Source organism: Marmota flaviventris, chromosome 11 (assembly GCF_047511675.1).
Source record: "Marmota flaviventris isolate mMarFla1 chromosome 11, mMarFla1.hap1, whole genome shotgun sequence".
Classification (NCBI taxonomy): Eukaryota; Metazoa; Chordata; class Mammalia; order Rodentia; family Sciuridae; genus Marmota; species Marmota flaviventris.
Genome location: NC_092508.1, coordinates 59,587,010 through 59,606,763, shown reverse-complemented (window position 1 = coordinate 59,606,763; position 19,754 = coordinate 59,587,010). Strand labels below are relative to the sequence as shown.

At 35.9% G+C, this 19,754-nt stretch overlaps 1 protein-coding gene across 1 annotated transcript in view; it reads left to right on the top strand.

The window, feature by feature from the left end:
• Positions 1-19,528, top strand: part of Pdk1 (pyruvate dehydrogenase kinase 1) — a 38,777-nt gene extending 19,249 nt beyond the window's left edge. The window contains exons 9-11 of the mRNA XM_027946170.2: positions 9,687-9,797; positions 13,023-13,136; positions 15,156-19,528. Coding sequence (XP_027801971.1) covers positions 9,687-9,797; positions 13,023-13,136; positions 15,156-15,296 — 366 coding nt within the window. The 3' untranslated portion in view covers positions 15,297-19,528. The remainder of the gene's footprint in view (positions 1-9,686; positions 9,798-13,022; positions 13,137-15,155) is intronic.
• Positions 19,529-19,754: the final 226 nt, after the last annotated feature.

Genomic DNA, 19,754 nt, shown 5'->3' with positions numbered 1-19,754 from the left:
TATTAATTCAAATCTTTTTTTCTTGGTCCATATAGCTAAAGATTTGTCAATTTTGTTAATAGTTTTGAAGACCAGTTTTTAGTTTCATTAATTTTTCTCCATCATTTTTCTGTGTTGCATTAATTTCCACTTTCACCTTTGTTGTTTTCTTCCTTCTCCTTGCTTTGGTAATAGTTTGTTCTCATTTTTCTAATTTCTTAAGGTGGAAGTCTAGTTTATTCCTTTGAAACATTTTACAGTTATAAATTTTTCTCTCAATACTGCTTTCTCTGTCATAAGTTTGTTTTGCTTTGTTTTTGGTACAGGAATTAAACCCAGGACCTTGCTTATGCTAAGCACTTACTCTACCACTGACCCGTATAAGTTTTTTCTACATATTGTTTTCATTTTCAGTTATTTTAGAGCGTTTTCTAATTTCCCTTGTGGATTCTTCTTTGACCCACTGGTTATTCAGGAGTTTGTTGTTTACCACTTATTTGTGAAATTTCACCGTTTTCTTCTGTTATTGATTTCTAATTTTATTACTTTGTATGATTTCATTACTTTTACATTGATCAAGATTTTGTCAAATGGCCCAACATAAAAGTCTGTTTTGGAGACTATTCCTTATGTACTTGAGAAAAATCCATGTTCTGTTAAACCTCATTGGTTTATAGTGTTGTTCAAGTCCTCCATTTTCTTGTAGATCTTCAGTCTAGTTCAATTCATTGTTGAAAGTGTAATATTGACATCTCATATATAATATTGTTGAATTTCTGTTTTTTCTTCAGTTTTGTCAATCTTTGTCTCATATTCAATGCATATATTTCTAATTGTTTTATCTTTTTGGTGTATTGACCTTTTATTATTAAAATGGCCCTGTCTCTTATCAATTTTTATCTTAAAGTATATTTTGTTTGACATTATCATAACTATCCCAGCTGTCTTTATTCTGTTTCATGATATATCTTTACAGACTTTATTTTAAACTTCTTTTAATCTTTGACTTAAAGTGTGTCTCTTGTAGACAGCATATAGATTTAAAAAAAAAAAATCCATTCTGTTAGTGTCTGCTTTTGATTGGAATTTTCAGACCAGTTATATTTAATGTAATTACTGTTAACTTAAAATTTATGTTTGCCATTTTGTTGTTTTTTATGCCTTCTATCTTTTCGATCCTTTATATTTCCATCACTGCTGCCTTTTTTGGTTATTTTCTGGTGTACCATTTGAATTCCCTCCTTGTTTTTCTTATTTGTTTCTTTTCTTTCTTTTCTTTTTTTTTTTTTTTGGTGGTACTAGGGATCAAACTGAGGGCCTCACACATGCTTCGCAAGCTTTCTACCACTACTGTACCCTCAGCCTTGTTTCTTTGAGTTAACTTGTTAGCAGTTATCCTGGAGATTACAGCTAACTACTTAATTTATAACAATCTAATTCAGATTATACCAATTCAATTTCAACAGAATATACATACTTTGCTTCTATATAAACCTGTTCTTCCTGTCCTTTGGCTGCTATAGTCATGTTTTTGTACACTATGTGATCTTTTACACAGATTTGTAATCATTGTTCTGTGCAGTTGACTTATAAATCAGATAAAAGGAAAAAAAGATTACAAACAAAGAATATTTACACTATCTTTTATATTTACTTACATAATTGCCTTTATTGGTGCTCTTTAATTTCTTAATGTGGCTTAAATTTTTTGTCTAGTGTCCTTGTTTTAGTCCAAAGTATTCTCTTTAATATTTCTTTTTTCTCTTTTTTTCTTCCTCCCTTCTTTTCTTCCTTCCTTCCTTCTTCCTCCCTCCCTCCCTCCCTTTCTTTTCTGTCTTTTTTTTTTTGAGTGGTACTGGGGATAGAAACCAGGACTTGCATGTGAGGGGTGTTCTACCATTGAGCTAAATCCCCAACCTTTTTAAAAATTTTATGTTGAAACAGAGTCTCAGTAAGTTGCTCAAGCTGGTTTTGAACTTGTGATCCTCCTGCCTCAGCCTCTCAAGTGGCTGGGGTTAGAGGTGTGTGCCACTGCATCTAGCTTAGTATTTCTTGATATTGATGAACTCAGTTTTTGCTTCTCTGTGAATGTCTTCATTTCTTCCTCATTTTTGATGAATAGTTTTGCTGGCTATAAAATCCTTAGTTTGTAGTCTTTTCTCACTTAACATGTTAAATATGCCATCCCACTGCCTTCTGGTCCTATGCTTTTAATGTGAGAAATCAGCTGTTAATCTTGTTGAGGATCCTATTTGTATAATGAGTTGTTTCTCAGACTGGATGATTTCAGTCAATTTGTCTTCATTGTCCTGATTCTTTCACCTGTGTGTTCAAATCTGCTATTGAATTCCTCTAGTGAATTTTTCATTTGTTATACTTTTAAACCTCCAAGTTTCAATTTGGTTCTATTATTTTTATCTTTTTTATTGCTATACAGTAGTATAGCATTTTTACTTTCCATAATTTTAGTTACCCATGGTCAACTGTGGCCTGAAAGTATTAAATGGAAATTTCAGAAATAAACAATTCTTAAGTTTTAAATTACATGTCATTCTGAGTATTGTGATGAAATCTCACATCTTCCTGCTCCGTTTTGAACCATTACATCATCACTCCCAGGATTTGAAATATCCTTTCATCCAGCATACCCATCCCATATTTACTGTCTACCTGTACTCATATAGTGTCTATCTTGTTTGTAAGATTGACTATTGCAGTATGTTGGTGCTTATTTTATCTAATAATGACCCCAAATTGAAGAGTAGTGATGCAAAGGAGTTAGCGGGGCATAAAACACAGAAGGATAGAGAAACTGTGATACTGTGTGGCAATGCTGCTGGACATATAGGAATAACCATAATACATATTGGATTAGGTGCTATCTGTAGTATTGAGCATCCAATAGTATTGGGATCTGGGATATGTATCTTTTATTGTTATTTTATTTTTTACTGTATGGCAAGATGATATCCTTGTGTTACTTTAATTCTTGGAATATGTTTAAAATAACTGCTTTAGGGCTGGGGATGTGACTCAGCTGTGCGACCAGCATGCTAGCTTCATACTAGAGGTTCTAAGCATAGAAGTTAACTAGTGAGATCAAAATAAACACACATAAACTCAATTTACCTTTTTCTTTGACCAGGTCTGAGACGGCTCCCCCTCTGGCTCCTGCCTCGCGCCACCGGTGGGGTAGCGAGGTTTACACAAAAGACTAGCAGGAGAGAGAGAGGCCGGGCCCGCCAGAGAGTGGCCTTTCATTGGGGAACAAGAAAATCAGGGGAAAATTCCATCCACTGAAGGTCGAGGGGGACAGCATTCCAAGGTCAGGGTCAGTGATTGGTCTCAGGGTCAATGGTCAGTCACACCCCCACACAGACGGGCTCTCACACCTAAAAAGGGTGGGATTAGTTCTGACACAGCTTGGCTGGAACACCTCACACCCAGTCAGGGAGGTGCCCAATCACGTGCGAGACCGGCTTCCCACATGTGGCTGAGATGTAGAGCACTTGCTTAGCATGTGCAAGGCCCTGGATTCAATCATCAGCACCACAAAAAAATAAATAAATAAAATAACTGCTTTAAAGCCTTTGTTTACTGAGTTTCCTCAGATACAGGTTTCAATTGATTAATTCCCTTCACCGTCTGGTTTTGGGGCCATACTTTATTGTTCCTTTCCATATCTTAAAATTTTAACTAATCCTGTAAAGTCCATATTTTTTTTCATGTGGCTGCTGAAGTTTAGCTTAGTGGTCTGCTCATTTAGCTTAGTGGTCAGCTAATGACTGGGCTGAGATTGCCTTAAATGACTAGAACCAGTAACTTCCAGTCTCTGTCAAGGGACTGTGTGTGTATAGGAACATACCTTCAACACTTAGCCAGGCAGTTGACAACTCTGCCTTCACATTTAGATCCTGTTTGCACTGAGCCTCAAGGTCAGTTAGGGTCAAGAGCTTAGGGCCTTCTAAGGTGTTTCCTGAGCTTATGTATGGCCCTGGGCATGAATGTGGCTTGCTGTATTCCCAGGCTGTCACTGAGCTTTTTAAAGCCCCATGGCCTTCCCATTGACTTTTTTTTTACTACGAAGCATTTTTGATGGCCTTATTGTTGTCCCTGGCTTGTCCCCTACCTAAGGAACATCAATCTTATTGCTTATAATTATTTTTGACATATGTTTTCAGGGATGAAGATGTGTGCAACTGGGACTCAGAGTTTGACCAAATAAAGTGTTCCTAGGACTGCCAGGCTGCTGGTTTCACACTAATGCCATGTTTTGGGGGGAGGGGGATAGGATAAGAATAGGACACCTTAAAACACCTCAAAACTCACTGTTCTTATAGAGATTTGGTTGTTTTTCTTGAATAAATGCTCCCTCAGATTGCTGAAAGCCTTTGGCTAATTTCCAGGATTCTGACAGTTGATTCTGATGATTTTTGCCTTTTTCTTGGCATCTTGTTGGAGGAGATACTTTTTGGAATTCCTTTCTCTGTTATTTTTGCTGATGATGCTCAGGCTATTTCTTTTCAGATTCCCTGTTATTTTTGCTGATGATGATCAGGCTGTTTATTTTGAGAAGACATGTTTATTATAATTCCTCTTCTTTTGTATGTAACCATTTTTTACCGTTTAGTTTTGTATGTTTTAACTGATGTTCTCAAGAGTTGTTTTCAATTGTGTTCTGAAATCGTACCATGATCTGACCCATGTGCACTTTTCTTTACCTCTTGGGCTAAACTCTGGACTATCCATTATTTCCTTGATGCTTTCCTTCCCACTGTTTCTTTTTTCTCTTTCTGGTTGCCATATCCAGAGGATGTGGAGCTTCTTGAAGTCATCGTTGATTTTTCATATCTTTTTTTTCCTCCTGTTTTTTAATCTTTTAACTTTTATTCTATGAGATTTTTATGACTTTAAATTCCTAGCCCTTCTATTGAATTTTTATTTTTATTATCTTGTTATATATATTTAAGAATTCTTATTTTTATTATTCTTTTTCATAGTATTATATTTTAGTTTTCTTGTATTGCTCTGAGGATATAAATTTTAGTTTTTTTAAAAAATTGATTTGCCGGTGCTCTCTTGTCTTTCCTCTGACTTTCTTTTTATCTATTTATCTCTCTTGGCTGTTCTTTAATAAGGCAAAGCACAAATAAATAAGTACATAGTGAATCATTTTGCTCTAAAAATAATATGAATGTGTGTCACTTTTTTTGTAACCCAGATAATAATGTTTCTTTTGTTGTTGATGTTGTTTGTAGTGTCAGCTACTTGCCCACTGAAGTTTATTTGGTTCAGAATAAATCCGTCTGTCTTCTGTGTTGATGCTTATGTTATACTGTGGCATGATCTTTCTTGTTCCTTTTCTTGCTTATGTTCGTTGTGCCTTAGCACGCCGGTCTGTGGCGGCCTCCCATTGGTTGAGGTCCTCCATCATTATATGGATACAGGTTCACTGAGTTCTTAGGCACTCAGCAGAGATTCTTTCTGTGCTGGTAGACAGACTTTGCTTAGGGACTATGTTCATTTAATGTGAAGAAATGTATGTAATCACCCAGCAATTCCACTCCTACATATGAAGCCCAAAGGATTGAAAACAAGTATTTAAGCAAAAACTTATATATGAATGTTCATAATAGCACTATTTATAATAGTCAAAAGCTGAAAACAACCCTAAGATTCATCAACTAAGGAATAGGTAAGGATTGGGGAGTACTTTCTAGCCACGTGGAAGGTCCTGGGTTTGATCTTTAGTAATACAAAATAAATAAATAAATAAATAAAAATAAAAATAGAACAAATAGTTCAACAAAGCTGGGTATAGTGGCACACGCTTGTAAATCCCGATTACTTGGAAGGCTCAGGTAGAAGGATTCCATGTTTGAGGCCAGCCTGGGCCAACTTAGCGAGACTCTGTCTCAAAATTTAAAAAGGGATTGGGATGTGTCTTATTGTTAGAGCACTTGTCTAGCATGCATGAGGAGGCTATAAGTTTGATCCTTAGTATCACGCACACACACAAAACTGGTAAAGTGAATGTGGTATATAAACTATATGTGATAGATTATCATTTGGCAGTAAAAGGAATGAAGTATTGATATATGTTGTAAGATAGATGTTACCACATTAAAAACACTATGCTAAGTGAAAGAAACCAGCTGCAAAAGGCCAAATTATGAGCCACATTTATATGGAATATTCAGAACAGACAAATACATAGGGATAGAAAATAGATTAGTGATTGGCCAGGGGTGTGTTAGAAACACTGAGGTACTACAAGAAATCAAACACGTCTCGAAAGTGGGTGGACAAGGCAAACTTCACTTCTGCCAGAAAGGCACACTAAGGAACCTGGCTAGCATGCACCCCTAGATGGGTGGTGCGCCTGCTTTTATCCCTAATCCAGCACTCCCCCTTGCCTGATGGAGGAGCTAAGGGTTATAATCTACATCATTAGCCAATTTTAAAATTGGGGTGGGCAAAGGGAAGGGCTATAGTTAAAATGTCTACAATTGGATCTTACTTCCCAATTGAGGTTAAATACTGTATTCTGAAAATGGACCACTGAACTTTCTATTTCTCACAGGTGTGATAGCTAAGGGTTCTAGGGTTTCTTCCTGAGGTGATGAAAATAACCTAATATTGATTGTGGTAGGGGTTGGACTTTATCTGTGAATATATTAAGAACCATTGAAATGTATTCTTTAAATGAGAGTAAATTACATGATATGTAATTTATATCTCAGTCACACTTTTTAAAATAAAATAGAAAGTATTATTAGGGTCTTGAAATGATGGTTCTGGAAGCCACTGTAGAAACCTGCCTGTATTAGGCTCTGCCTCCATACTTTGCTCTTCCTCCTCACATCTAGGGTCGTATGAGTTCATCTCCTCTCACACTCTCTCTTTGTATGTTAAGTGATCACTGTAACTTTCTTCAGTACAGCTTCATCCCCTTTACTTACCCTGGATTTTCAAAGTTAAGGCCTAGGCTTTGTTTTGTTTTGTTTTCTATTCTTTTAACAACAACTTGTTCATATTATTGACATTTTCCATCTTTTATCCCTCTTGCTAAAAATCTTATGGATAAGTTGTTTTTTTCTGTCTTATAACCCTAGCTATTTCAGATTTTGTGTGTAGTCTATACTAAATAATATGAGTTTTAGTCACATGTTTTTTCTCTTATTTCTTCTTCTTTTTTTTTTTTTTAAGCCATATGTCTTTTCAATTAAAATGTACATGTTTTGATTCATTCACTGCTGGTGATTTTACAAACTTGACAGTGTAAAGGCTGTTGGCTAAGAGACTGCAGGAGTTCTGACATGTACAGGGCTAGAAAATGCCCTGGCTTAGAGCTGTCATCAAGTCAGTAGTGGTTCCTTTCCTCTGGGCTTGAAATTCACATGAATTAGCCCAGGGAGCCCAGTGTTATGGAGAACAGGAAGTTAGAGATGGCAGCTCTTGGCAAGATTACATTGAAAAGTGGTGATTTTTGTTCACTGGAGAGAAAAACTTCCAAAATAATTGGCAAGTTTTTCATCATCAGCCTTCCTATTGGGTTACTTACCTCTTTCATTGTCCCTTCCTTGACAAAGGCTTATATTTACATTCTAGATGTTTCTTCTCCAAATTATTTATTATTATTATTATTATTATTATTATTATTATTATTATTATTTTATTTTACTTTGTGGTATGAGGGATTGAACCCAGGGACACTACCACTGAGCTACATCCCCAGCCCATTTCCAGTCTTATTTTGAGACAGGGTCTCACTAAGTTGCCCAGGCTGGCCTCAAACTCGGAATCCTCTTTCCTTAGTCTTGTGAGTAGCTAGGATTGCAGGTGTGTACTTTTAAAGTTCCTATGGCTTAGTTTGCCCCTTTCCCCACTTGGAAATGCTGCTTGTCACAATCCACTGTCCTTAATGCTCAGCTTCTGTGGTGCTGTCAGGCAGCTGACAGTTTGTTTTTACCTGCCACATTGTTGCAGTCTCTCTGACCAGAGGTTAATTAAGGAAAAACAGGAAATATTTATTCAAGTCTACCTTTTTATCTTAATATGTATTCTAATATGTTGTTTACTTACTTAATATTTACAGAACACCAACACTCCTTACTTATGTTACCAGAAAATATGCAGCAGAACATTGCATTAAAGCACAAATAAAACAAATCAATGGACTTCTGAAAATACCCAGAGCTCTCTGTTCGTCTTACTAAAATAAGTCACTTTACAAGACTTTGAATTCATAGCCAAGAACAATTTCAAGCATAATGCTATAAACAAGTTCTTAATAAAATCTTTATCTACTTTTATACTATAATTAGTTTTAGATATATTAGAGGTAGATCTTCAAATGATATTTCAAATCAGATTTTATTTTATTTTAATTAAAGATTAAAATAGGGCTAGGACTACAGCTCAGCGGTAAAGTGCTTATCTAGCTTGTTTAAGGCCCTGGGTTTGATTCCTAGCATCACAAAATAAAATAGAATTAAATTAAATTAAAATAGCTATATAATTTCTATTTTAAAATAGTATTCACATACTGTAAAGATTTTAAATAATTAAAAACTGAACTAGAACTCAGTCAGCTAAACTTTATAAATATATTAACTGTATACATATGTTAAAAGCTTATTTGTTTGCACATTAACATGGTAGGTAATAGAATCAATTCTAATTTCGTGACAAAGGAAAGTAGCCATAGTAGATTAAAATATAATCTGTACTACAGCTAAGAAAATGAGTCCATATTAACTGTAAAGGAAAACAGTAAAAATAATGTGTAAATAACTTACTCAGTTCAGTCTATGATGTGATTGTTTGAGTTGAAAATGACATATGAATAATATAAAGACCTATGTACCTTACAACTCACCAGAAAATTATCCAGTGTCCTGTTTTATAAAACTGCTTTTAGATGTGACCACAATGAGGTACTTTTGTTTTTTTCCCTATAAAATGAAAATTGTACTTTTAAAAAAATATAATAAAAGTAATCATGAAAAAAATTCAGAATTAAAAACAAAAAAGAAGAAAATCAACTTCTCCAAAGCAAAGATTATATATCATTTTAGGCCTTTGTTATGAAATAAGTTTTATAAAATTTAGATTTATTATTACTATTTCCTATCTTGCTCGTTGCTGCCTAACAATATTCTGTAGACTTCTCTCATGCCAGTACAACTAGTTATATGGAACATTTAGATGGCTATTTTAGAATGTTCTTTACTTAACTAATCCTCTATTTAGGTTGCTGTCCAGTCTTAGCTACTTGAAGCTGTGATGGATGTTCTCATACTTTTCTGTTTATTTTCTTAGGATGAATTTCTGGAAGTGTCATTGTTGGATTAAAGTGTACTTGCATTTCTAATTTGATCCTAGTTATTCTACTGCCTACCAGAAAGGAATAACAACTTGATTGTTAATTCAGGATGGGTTTAGCTTGTGCCCAATTCTGATAGTGAGACTTCAGGAAATATGTACAGCCACAGTGATGAATTATATATTAGAATTTCACATAGTAGAGAAGTTGTTATGTTAGCTTCACCATGAGGGAAATGCTATTTGCAGCTTGGACTGTGTGGTATTCATTTTCAAAAGCAGTAGTCTTCTACCAGCAGTTAAACTGTGACACTGTGTCTGTGTTGTTATTTTGCTGTTGATGAGACTTGGTCATAGAGCATGATCCTTTCTTATCTTAGATGAGTGACCGAGGAGGTGGTGTTCCTTTGAGGAAAATTGACAGACTCTTCAACTACATGTATTCAACTGCACCCCGGCCTCGTGTGGAGACTTCCCGCGCAGCGCCCCTGGTATGTGACCCAGAAATGAATGAAATGTGGTTTTGTGAATTGCCTCTGGCAGCCTCTGACTGCTGGATAAACCAGTTAAACAAATGGTATAGGGTGCTCCACAGGGAAGAAGGGGAGCTCTTAAAACAAACACCTTTCTCTAAATTTGAACAGACAGGCTTCTGGAATACTGATTTATTTTTTTTTAAATTGAAATTGATGAAGGACAGATTATTATTTTGAAGTTCTTGTTGCCAGGCTTGATAGTAATATAATAGCAGATTTCTATATGATAAACCATATATTATTTCTAATGTGAAAAATAAATTACTGGTTTTAGTAGTATTTGATCAACACAGATTTAATCTGTAATGTTGATATTTTTTCCTCAAATATCTATAATTAGAAAGAGCTCATATTCTAGACTTAGAAATAAGACTGAAATTCTGATCTGTTTAATCACCAGTGTGATAGGCCTAAAGTATAATTATTTTAATGCTGTTTTTGTTGATCTTAGGCCCCCAAAACAGCACTTTGCCAAATATTCTGTAATTCTAGAAGAATTCTCTTATCCCAGGCTTTGACACTTCTCTGGCATATATATTAGCATCAGGCTGTAATGTATAAGAAGGACCTATTTTAGACCTTTCCTAGGAAATTACCAGAAGGACTTAATTCTAATAGTTTTACTTGTTACACAGCAGATATTCTGTGACTATATAGTAAAATAGTTTGCATCTTGCCAAATTGAAATGATCCTTAAGGAATGTGCTTCTCCACCTGAGATGTTGTTCCCATATATCAAGTGTCAAATGTAGACGATAAACAGATGTCCTAGAATTCTAACTTGAAGAAGGAAGTAGGCAGATATTGTAGAATTTCTGTGGAACGTGGCATAGTGAATAGGTCCAGACTCTGGTTCCTGACTTCTTGGGGCCACTTCTGGAACCAATTATCGTATCAGCCAGGATCCCAACAGCAGAGACATGTAGCTCACTCATTTTGATAATTCACAGAAGGATTATTTACAAGGAAACTGGGTTCCGGTACATCCTAACCACAGCCCAGAAGTGTGACCTTTTGGGAACCATTTATTCAACTTATAATGCCCAGTTTTCCCAGCTTGAAAATGGAGTTAATTGTGAGGATTAAGTGAATTAATATATGTAAAAAATGCTTTCTATAGTGCCTGGCACATAATAAATAACATGCAAGTATTGGTTCATGATTTATGTGGATTTTTTGGGAAATGGGAGGCTTGACAAAGGGCAGGCGTCCCTCTGTGTCTCTGCAGCCTTGGACGGGGCAAGACTGTTTATTAGACTCTTATGGAGCCTCCTTCCTGCTGCCTTCATACTTTGTCATGGACCCAATCAGCAAGCATGGGGTAGGGGTGGGGGGTGCTAGCTGGAGAAAGGCATGGGGTAGGGGTGGGGGGTGCTAGCTGGAGAAAGGTTGTCGTATAAACATGGGTAACGTTCTTGTTCACCTGATTATGGAGAGCTACCTCCACAGGAATGCCTGCTAGTGGGCATTTGCATGGACAGAACAACTTCATACCATAAGCCCATTCAGAGAACTGTATCCACAGATCTGTCTGCCAGGCCAGCTTATCAGTTAAGAATTTTGTTCTTTCTGAGTCCATGACAAGCCAGCCAGCCAGCCTTTTTGCCCCTGTCCATGCTGTTGCGATTTCTGTCTTTCAGGCCCTCTCTTGCTTCCACAAGGGTTACAGTGCAGGGCAGCCCACTATGGACTAGTACAAGCATACTGCTTAGATCCATCAGGGCTAGGCCCATGCTGGTTTTCTTCTCTTAACTGTTCATGAGAGACACCCCAAGAATCCTCAGGTGTAATCAATGGAGAAGCAGTGATAAAGTGGGTCAGGTACCCTAGGAGCCTAAGCTACCTTCTGGTGTGTTTTCTTGGGGCCACTTCTGGAACCAATTATCATATCAGCCAGGATCCCAATAGCAGAGACATGTAGCTCACTCATGATAATTCACAGAAGGATTATTTACAAGGAAACGGGTTCCTATACGTCCTAACTCATGCTTATATGATTAGTCTCTTTGTAAATAGGCCTTCTTTATTATAAAACTGTCACCACTGTGGATCAAAAGAACTGAAAGAATGCAGTTAGCAGAACCCAGAAGTGGGGAGAGTTGCAGAGCCTCTCTTGACTCTGGAGGAGAAGCATCCTACCCAAGGCCCCTCACAGGGAAGGAACCAGGGAAAGGAATACCCTTCCTTTTCTCCCTCAGACCCCCCTGCTGGGTTTCCCAGTGACAGGACTCTCTGGAAGCAAAGGGCACAGGCCTCCATTAACATAATCTCTTTAGGTCAGCCTCCCAGAGCAGAGATAAGTGTGCAAATTTCTAACAGTTCTGGTTAGAAAAGTCAACTAATAGTTGCTAGAATGTAGAAGCCAGAGCCTGAATTTGTTAACAGCAGTCTGATTCCTGAGTTCACATAAACTTTTAATTAACACACCCTATGGAATGTCACTGAACATGATATTGAGTAACAAAAACTGTTTTACCTACATCCAAGGATTTTATGTTATATGACAAGAGTTATTAGTAGGATTTATTGGAGGCCAGTACAGATACTGGGAATAGGATGAACAGACACAGAAGTAAACATTGAAGTAACATAAGGAGATTGGTTCTGCTGGATGGGAAAGTGGGAAGCGCATCTCCTTAAGGGCCTTGAAAGCCCTTGTTTTGCCTTTTTATCTCTAAGGCAGTGAGTGGGGATGGTAGGAGTGGGGGTGAAGTTTTTAAGTAAGGAAGTGACCTGTCAGTGAGATTTAAGAAAGTAGACCTATTACAGGTGATCTCCAGGTTTAGAACACAGGCTGGAAATTCATGGTGTGGAATCATGAGATATGTCTAGTAAGGCTTTTCTTCTGCTTTTCAAAAGATAATGAGTTTTACGTAGTCTTGCCAAAAGCAGTTTTTGAGTACCCTAGAGGAGCCTAGCAAAGAAAAGCAAATATGATTTTCCAGACCTCCATAAGTCATTTTATAAAAAGAACAACAAGTTTTAAATAACCAGATGGGATCAGCTAATATAGTACTCAGCTAAGCTTCAGCTTAATCAATTAATTAATACCTACATACTAACCAATCTGTCAGGTACACGTTCTGCTAGCCCTGGGGTACTCAATGGTGTTTATCTTAATTAGAAAAGTATTTCAGTATGTGGCTTTCTGAATAGAATTTTGTTTTTCTCATCAAACAGGCTGGTTTTGGTTATGGATTGCCCATATCACGTCTTTATGCACAGTACTTTCAAGGAGACTTAAAGCTGTATTCCTTAGAGGGATATGGGACAGATGCAGTTATTTACATTAAGGTAATAACTATAATCTTCTTGATTTAATCTTTCTTTGGAGTTTAAAAAAGGTGCCAACATTTAAATGTAATGAAATTTTATTTTACCTCATGCTGTTAAAGTACAAAAAAACATTTACATGGGATGTCATCCATTTGACAGTTGATCCCCTGGTCTCTGGGGACACAAGCATTCTTATTTGTCACGATCAGGACTGTGCTTGTTAACAGGAAAAAACTGGGTTAAAGGAAGGAAAACTGAAGTTATATATCACACAGCACTGATTCAACATATTGATCCACCCATCTTTTGACACACTTCCAGGGCCTTTTCTTTGCACAGAGTCTGCAGATTGGAGTGTCACATTGTCTTTCTTGAACAGGCTATACTTTCAGTTCATCGTTTTGGTTTCTTTAAACAAAGAAACAACCAATGGCATAATCTTTTTGGATTTCTATGCAGTCCTTTAAAGATAGCATCTGACTCCAAGTTGAGCAAAATTTTTATGTGCCTTTCCTTCGCAAATCTTTCCAAAGCTTGTATCTTAGTTTTTAAAGACATCCTCCCCTGTTTTTTGCATGTTGTTAATGTAATATTTGATTAAATTTTACAATGACAGATGTAATTGCATAAACAGATTTGGAATAAGCATTGGCGACTCTTGGTTGAGCATATATTGCTTATCTGGCAGAACAGTAGTGCTTGGCTTACTGGCCTTGGGTGTTAGATGTGCTTATAGAAGTTTCAGTAGATTTTACTGGTATGCAGAAGCACAGAGACGCATCACTAGTTAAATAGCACTGAACATGGTGGCTCATGCCTATAATCCCAGTATCTTGGGAAGTGGGAGGCAAGAGGATTGTAAATTCAAGACCAGCCTCAGCAATTTAGTGAGGCCCTAAGCAATTTAGACCTTGTCTCAAAATAAAAATAAAAATAACTGGAAATAAAGCTTAGTAGTAAAGTGCTCCTGGGTTCAATCCCCAGTACAAAACAAAAAAAAGCACTGGTTAAGTGGCAGGCTGTTGGTGCCTAATTATTTGGTGTTTCTAGTTGCTTTTATGGCCACTAGATGGCACCTATTTTATAGGAAATGCAGAAGAAGTTATGTGAGAAAAATAAACATAGGTAAAAGGTTTTTAGTTCCATTTTGGGGAAAAAAATAGAAGATAGTAAATCTTACTAAATCATTAAAATCATCAATATCAAAAACCTTAGTTTGCACTCTCAGGGTGAAATTTCTAGTTCATTATTTTCTACATCTTAAGGGATGCTGGCACCCTGAATTTGAAATTTAAAAAAAAATCCTAACTTGAAGAAAATAGAAAGAATGCCATTTATCTCAGGTTCCAGTGGTTTACAGGAAGCTGAAGTAGAACAGTGAATTGATGGTAATGATATAGCGAAACTTTAAATTAAGCATGATGCAGAAATCACATGTGGTGTGATTGAAATTGGTGGCTTTAATGGCAGAAGAAAACACAAGACCAAACCCAGGACGAAGAATTGTTCATGCAGAAGCCAAAATGCCTTAGACATAATTTTATATTTATTGATAATGTTATGATAAATTTTTTATTGTACAGTGACTGTACTGAAAAAATATTTCTTCAGTATTAACTAAAATAGATCTCATTAAATCTATGTACATATATTAAAGTGCATATTAAGGTATGTGTATCAAGTTTTTTTTTGGTTTTGCAGTTAACTGACTTTTTCAAGTAGCCAACTTCTGGTCTGGCTTGTGTTTTGTAAGAAGCATCTACTTGTGTAAAATTTGAATCCAGCAGCTTCCAGGCGACCTGGGAAACAACAGTCTCAATCAATATGCACATTGATTGGTGCCACTTTTTTAGTAAACAACCTGTTTCCAATATGTACACTTTAAAATGTATACATACATAAAGCAAAATATGTGGTGGTATTATGATTAACAGTTGAGTTCTATTGAATTTGTAGTAAGTTTTTTGCTGTTCTATGTTTTCTCAACTAATGAGTTCTCAAAAATGCCAGACTTAGAGTTTCTGCTTTTTTTTTCAGGCTTTGTCAACAGAATCGATTGAGAGACTCCCCGTGTATAACAAAGCTGCCTGGAAGCATTACAACACCAACCATGAAGCTGATGACTGGTGTGTGCCCAGCAGAGAGCCAAAGGACATGACCACGTTCCGCAGTGCCTAAGGGCGCTTGAGACGCTGGGAAAGTCCAGTGTAGTTTTTGTGTTACATTCGGAAGGGATGGTGTTCACAACTACATTATACCAAATACTTCATGTGTCATTTTCACAATTAACTCATTGGGTAGAATAAATGGAAACTGAATTCCATTTGTGCCTATTAAATCTCCTAAGGATAAAATTATACCTATTTTACACATATATTTTCACAGTTAACTGAACGTATTTTTAAACAGCTGTAGTTATGGTCAACTTTCTTCTTATTGTGGACTTCATAAGTGTGGAAGTCTTGATTTCTCACAGGAAGCTGTGTAGTTTTTTAAAGAAATACTTTACATTTATGTCTACTAGAAACATTTTTTGAATAATATTCATTAGCTGGTTAGTCATCTTTCTGTTATTTGGAGGAGTTCTGCCATTCTTTATTGAGTAGTCACAATAAGATGGTCTTCAAGTTTTTCAGTGCCCAACTATAGGTAAAGCAGAACATAGTTGTCAATGTAGTCACAGCCACCATAGCATCTGCATCCATTGTCTTAGCTCGGAAGTTAATTGATTGTTTTATTATAATGGATTATAATGACTGGTTCCCTGTGAATCTAAGCCAAGATCAGGGGTAGTATGTCCTGAGTATGCTTAGGATTAATGTAAGGAAAATTTTTATATTAAAAACAAAACTAGCAGGTACTAAAATTATAGAAAATAAATTGAGAGTAAAGCAGTGAGTCCCCAAAACTTAACTAATTAGTTGTTGAGATTACCTGGGGGAGCTTTTTGAAAACAGTAGAGTTTTTCTGGGTCCTACTCCACACATAATGAATCAGAACCTCTAGGGCTGGAGCCCAGAGATCACACACTTCCAGATGAGTCTGATGCCTGGCCTGTTTAGAACCACTCTTTCAGGGTGAGTAGTGGTGATGCTAGATTTGCTAAAGTAACAGATCTTTAGATTTGGGTTTCCACTTATTTGAAGGTCAGATTTCTAGACTTTAGGAGAGAGATTGAATCTCAGGTCTGGTGTAGTTAGGAGTATGATGAGACACAGAAGAGAAGGACTGTAGGAGAATAGTCAGGTAACCAGTGGGTTACCTTGTTTTTAGTTTGTTTAAGTGATTACAAAAAATATGTATATTTTCTAAAATCCAGATTTTGAGGAAAATAGTTTGGGCTTCTTTTAAAACAAAAAAAATACAGCAATCCATTGCATTTGTGTGGTAATTTGTAATTTACAAATGCTTCATTATAACTTTATTGGTCTTTAAAACGAAGAGCTGTAGTGCAGGTGTTATCATCCTGGTTTTCACTCACAATGACTCAGAATCACACAGAATTAGAACCAGAGCCCAAGTTGTCCCCATGGATCGCCCCATTGGCGGGTCCAGGAGTCTTTGAAGTTTGTATCTCACCTTCTTTTAAGGGAACAAGCAAATACATTGAACATAAATTTTGAAGTAAAAATTTAAATATTTAAGCATAGCTTCATTACTTAAATGGAGAATGTTTATTATCTGCAGAGTATATTGAGTTGAAACACCTCATTCTTAAAAGGATTATGTGAGATTGACAATTCTACATGTCTTATACATGTGTCAAATTATCACATTATGTCCTATAAATATGAATGATGTTTTTTAAAAAGCCAAGTCACACAGCACAAAATAGACTTTCTTGAACCTGTCAGAAACTAATTACATAAATTTGTGGATTGGGAGGGGTGTTAAAGGGCAGTTAGTCCAGTGCCCTCATTTAAGAGATGAGGGTCCTGAGACCCAGAGGACTTGTCTTTGGCAGGATTTAGCTAATCTGACCAAATATTGGAAAAATAGATACCTTACCTAATCTACTGTTCCTTAATCAAGGGTTTTATAAGAAGCAATAGGATGTGTTAATGCATGACTTGTGTTAATTCAACGTATTACAGTTTTTTAGCTTTAAATTAATTTTTTCTTGTAATGAATATTTTAGAATCCTTTGAATTAAAATATTCACTTTCTTTCCTAAATGAGACATTTGTACAACTAACATAAACTTGATGTTTTTACTTCGGAACTATTTTTCCCTTCCCCACAAAAATTAGTTTTTCTCTATTTAAGAGCTAAGAAATTGTGTTTTCAAAGGAAAGTGAAGTTACTTTCCTTTTGCTTCTTTTAAAGGTACACAGCTTTTTTACTGTTATTGTGGTAATAGACAGAAAATGGCATACAAAAAATATTTTGGGAGAGTTTTTTCCTAGTTGGTTTTAAATCATTGAGCTACCTGAAAGGTTTTTAGATTCTTAAAATGAGCTATTTTGTCTACCAGCATTAATGTTATGCAGCGTGGATATAAAAATATATTGAAGGTCAGGAAGTAGATACAAAGTAATTTTTATAACCTGGGCAGTTAATGAATGTGCCAACAGTTTTTAGGATGAGGTAACAAAACTATTCTGCCCTCTACTTAATATCCTGGCAGGCTTTTGATGTCTTCATACCTAATAGTGATCTCTTCCTGCACTGTGAGGTTTTTACATAAAAATATTTAAGTGAAAGTCTACCATATTATTTTACACAATGTTTTCTGTGTGGTGATAAACTGAAAACATGGATCAACTCTTATTTTGGAAATAAACTGAGTTAATTTAGATTTTTAAAAATATAATCATGTCTTTTAAATAGGGTTCTCTTCCATGGAGGCTCAATATTCTGTAAACATTTAAAAAAATCATAGTGAAGTGGCTTGTACTAAATCTCACTATTTTCAATAGGAGAACTATTGGAATTTAGATTTCCAATGTGTATATTGTCATGGAGAAAGTAAGAGAAGTGTGTCTGGTTTGAGTTTTTTTAGATTTTTCATTATCCAAACTTACCACAGGTGACTGACTTATTGCTTAAATGGAGATCTGTTGTGTGATTTTGAAAGCTACAAATAAATTTGAAATTTGAATAACTTTCACAGTGTAAGTAATTATAGGAAAGGTCTTAATTTAACCAGCACTACCTTGTACTTATACGAGTTGAATATCAGAACTAAACTTCCTAGTCAAAGACACATCCTATTCTTCATTGATAGAATATAGGAACCACAAATTCTCTTCAATGTTGAAACCAGTAAGTTCCATAATGGAACTCCAGAGGGGAAACAGTTAGTTTTATGGTCTCACTGTGGTTTTGTGAATGGCTAATCAGAGGAAACCAAGTCAGTCAACCAATTTCAGTTTATACCTTTAATTGTACATAATGTGAAGCTTCAAAAGATGGATAATCAGGGTTGAGTTAAGTGGTTGGCAAGCACTGCTTTTGCTGGAGGAACTTTTCATCGTGTATGATTAACTTCAGGCTTCAGGAATTAATTTTCTTACAGTCAGATCCCATACACTTGAAAAATAATATGATTAATGACATGTGAAGGATTTTTTTTGCATGTAGGAACACACCACTAGTTTGCTTAGTTCTGGCATTCCTTTTTATTTTTTTCCTGGTGCTTAAGATAGAACCCCAGGCCTTATGCATGCTATGCAAAGCACTCTACACTGAGCTACATCCCTGCCCTAGTTCTGGCATTCTGAAACTATTGTGCCATTTATCCAATTTACATGTTTGAAAAGAAGAATTAAATATACTACCTACTTTCTTCTAGAATCTTCACATTTCTTCAGCAGTTATTAACTATAGGTTTTTAAGACCAGAAGGCAAAATTGTCAGTTTTGGATGCAAAACTTTACCCTTTTTGTTAACTTGAAAAGGCTGTTAGGGAATAGCAACGGCTAGTTTTTACTTTTTTAAGTCAAACATTCTTGAGCAAAAATATACTGGTTTTGCTCCAGTAAGGTAAATTCCCATGTGAGAGTTGTCTTCCTTCAGGAATTATTTTCTGAGAGTCCAGAAGCACACTGCCTGTAGTTGTCACAGAGAATATTGTCAGAAATTTTGTAGTTGTGATGGAAATGTTGCTAATTACAATCAATTAAAACTACTGAAAAGTCCTTTTAGGAAACAGCTTATGAGTCCAGGACATTTGTAGAGTTTAACTCAGGTCTCTTGTACTTAGATTTCTCATCATGGGATTGCCATTACAGTACTGTCTAAAAATCCAATTACCAAGCCAGGAGTGGTGATGCATGCCTGTAATCCCAGTGGCTTGGGAGGCTGAGGCGGGAGGATTGTAAGCTCAAAGCCAGCCTCAGCAACTTAGGGAGGCCCTAAACAACTCAGTGAGACTCTGTCTCTAAATAAAAAATACAAAAAAAAAAAAAGGATGGGGATATGGCTCAGTGGTTGAGTGCAGCTGGGTTCAATTCCGGTGCAAAAAAAAAAAAAAAAAAGTGACCAATTACAGTACTGTATGAAAATATTTGTATGAAATTATGTGTCCAAAACTTTACTTCAAAAATGATTCTTCTGTAATCATACTCTATGGTTCGTCTGTAATTGTGAAATACAGTAGGAGAGGAGAATAATCATTTTTATATTTACAGTATG